The sequence below is a fragment of the Rhinatrema bivittatum genome, chromosome 16 (genome assembly GCF_901001135.1).
Source record: "Rhinatrema bivittatum chromosome 16, aRhiBiv1.1, whole genome shotgun sequence".
Taxonomy (NCBI): Eukaryota; Metazoa; Chordata; class Amphibia; order Gymnophiona; family Rhinatrematidae; genus Rhinatrema; species Rhinatrema bivittatum.
The window spans coordinates 58,793,697-58,796,077 of record NC_042630.1 but is presented as its reverse complement, the minus strand read 5'-3'; the positions used below and the strand labels follow the sequence as shown (position 1 = coordinate 58,796,077).

Here is a 2,381-nt window from a genome sequence, read left to right as displayed (position 1 = left end):
GCCCTGATAAGCTGTCATATAGTCCTTGCCACTCCTTCTAATGTTCTTCTGCTCAGACACAGGAAAAGACCAACATTTCCTATTATCTTTTCCTTTTTCTATTAGTGCCACACACCTCCCCACAACCAAAAAATCAATTAAAATGTTGCTAGGGCCAGTCCAGTGGCTCAGTGCAAGGAACTGTACAATGTCATTCAGAAGTCTTTGATTTAGTTCCTGGGTTAGATTTCTGCTCTATAAGTCATCTTGGGCTGGTGACACTGCTGGTATCACTGGTGGGTTTCCCAGCACCATGCAATAGTAACAACCAGTGATGGGCAAAGGGCCAATGATTGAAAGAGTCTAGAGAGATCCCTTTGGCATGACCTCTGGCTAAGGATTATTCGAAAATGTCTGGGCTATATGAGTCGGGAGAGGGATTTTAAATGGGAAAATAATTTTGAATGAATTCTAATTGTGAAGCAGCTCAGTAGAGTCGGATTATCATTTAAGATGGAAGTCCAAGTAGCAGAAGGAAATTTTTGGGACATGAAAAATGCTCCTTTACTTCCTACAATTATTTGTGTGGATAGTGACCATATCAAAAGGACCCATTTTAGTTCTTACTTGGAAAGGATTTTCAAAAGTGTTCAGTGGCTGAAAATGTTGTCCTTCTGCTTATTACTTTTTTCAAGGCCACTTTTAACTCTTTGCTTCTCAAGCTATAAATCAGGGGGTTTAACAATGGGAGAGTGACTACATAGAATGCAGTAGGCAGCTTGTTTGAATTAACAGAGTCCACTGTCTTGGGCTGCATATAGACTCCTATAATAGTCCCATATAAGAGAATGATGACTGTAAGGTGGGAGGAGCAGGTGGAGAAGGCCTTTCTTTTCCCTTCTGTAGAACGGATACTCAGAATGGTGGATATGATAAACACGTAGGATATCAGGGTTAGGAGAAATGGGATGAAGGCTGTAAATGCCCCTTCTGCAAGAGTCATAATATCAATGACAGAGGTGTCTGTGCAGGAAAGTTTCAGCAGCGCTGTGAGGTCACAGAAGAAGTGATTGATTACATTGGAGTCACAGAAAGAAAAATGGGATAGAATGATATAGTATGGCAATGCCTCTAAGAAACCTGCTATCCATGAGATAGCTACCAGAACAGCACAGACTTTCTTATTCATAATTAAAGTGTAATGCAGGGGATTGCATATTGCGACATAACGATCATAGGCCATGGCAGTGAGAAGCCAAAATTCTACTGCAGTTGAGGACAGAAAACAAAACATCTGTAGAAAACATTCATTGAATGATATGGTATTACCCTGTGTCAGGAGAATTTCCAGTAATTTTGGCACAGTGTTGGTCACAGAGGAGATGTCAAGGACAGACAAGTTTGTCAAGAAGAAATACATGGGATTGTGAAGGTGCCGATCGGCACATACTATGCAGATAACGAGGAGGTTCCCCAGCACGGCCATCAGGTAGAGGAGTGAGAAGAGAGCGAAGAGAGGGAGCTGCAGCTCCGGGAACTCTGAGAACCCCACGATCAGGAATTCTGTCACACGGCTGTGATTTCCTGTTTCCTTGTGGTGCTGAAAGAAGGAACAAAATACAGAATGAGGGAAAATAAATGAGTGCTTAAGATATTTAGCTAAAATGTATCCAATCGTCTTAAATACATTTAAAGCTGCGCATACTTGTGTTTGCAAACGAGTCTGCCATTTAGAGATAGACCTGCCTTTCTTGTCGTGCTGAGAGGGAAACAGATTTTTCTCCTGTAGGATCGAGTCACTTCGGTCCCTAAATACATGGCTAAATATTACCCAACATTGTCTCTGTTGTGATCAGTGAAGGAACACGATGGGTAATTGTACCTCTCTGTTTTCCATCTGCCTGATATGATAAGGGACACATTTTACTATTTCTAGATTATTCTAGATTATTACTTCAGTAAATGTGGGAAGAATTACGAGGTCCATATTCAAAAGATTTGTCTGGAAAAGTTTAGGACTGTGGTTTTTAAATAATCCTTGCTGACTGGAGAGGTTTAAAGTGAGTAAGTCATACATGGCTAAAACTTATCCAGATAACAAAGAGATGGTAGATGTTTCCTGGGGGTCAGGGCTGTTATTTAGTCAGGTAGCATTGGTATTTAATGCTACCCAGCTATATGTAACCAGGTCCTGGTGGCGAGATGCGCAGAAGTAAAAAATGTGTTTCCATTTGTTTTTTCATTTTGTGGGACCTCAATTTGTTTCATTAATTTCATAGCAAAAAAAAACCCAATTTGTTTCTTAGTTTCATTTATTTTTTGTTTGCCATTAAAGTCAATGGGGGAAGTATTTGCAGCCTATGTTTGGCTGCAGAATTGGGGTTTTTCTTATCAATTTGGAT

At 40.4% G+C, this 2,381-nt stretch overlaps 1 protein-coding gene across 1 annotated transcript; it reads right to left on the bottom strand.

Annotated features, from left to right (window-relative positions):
* Positions 1–619: 619 nt before the first annotated feature.
* On the bottom strand, positions 620–1,465 carry LOC115077728 (olfactory receptor 1J2-like). The gene has a single exon (XM_029580015.1). The coding sequence runs from the start codon at positions 1,463–1,465 to the stop codon at positions 620–622; it is 846 nt and encodes a 281-aa protein (XP_029435875.1).
* Between the last annotated feature and the right edge of the window lie 916 nt (positions 1,466–2,381).

Excerpts from the sequence above, each read along its gene's own strand:
- LOC115077728 (XM_029580015.1), bottom strand. The coding sequence starts at position 1,465 with ATGGCCGTGCTGGGGAACCTCCTCGTTATCTGCATAGTATGTGCCGAT.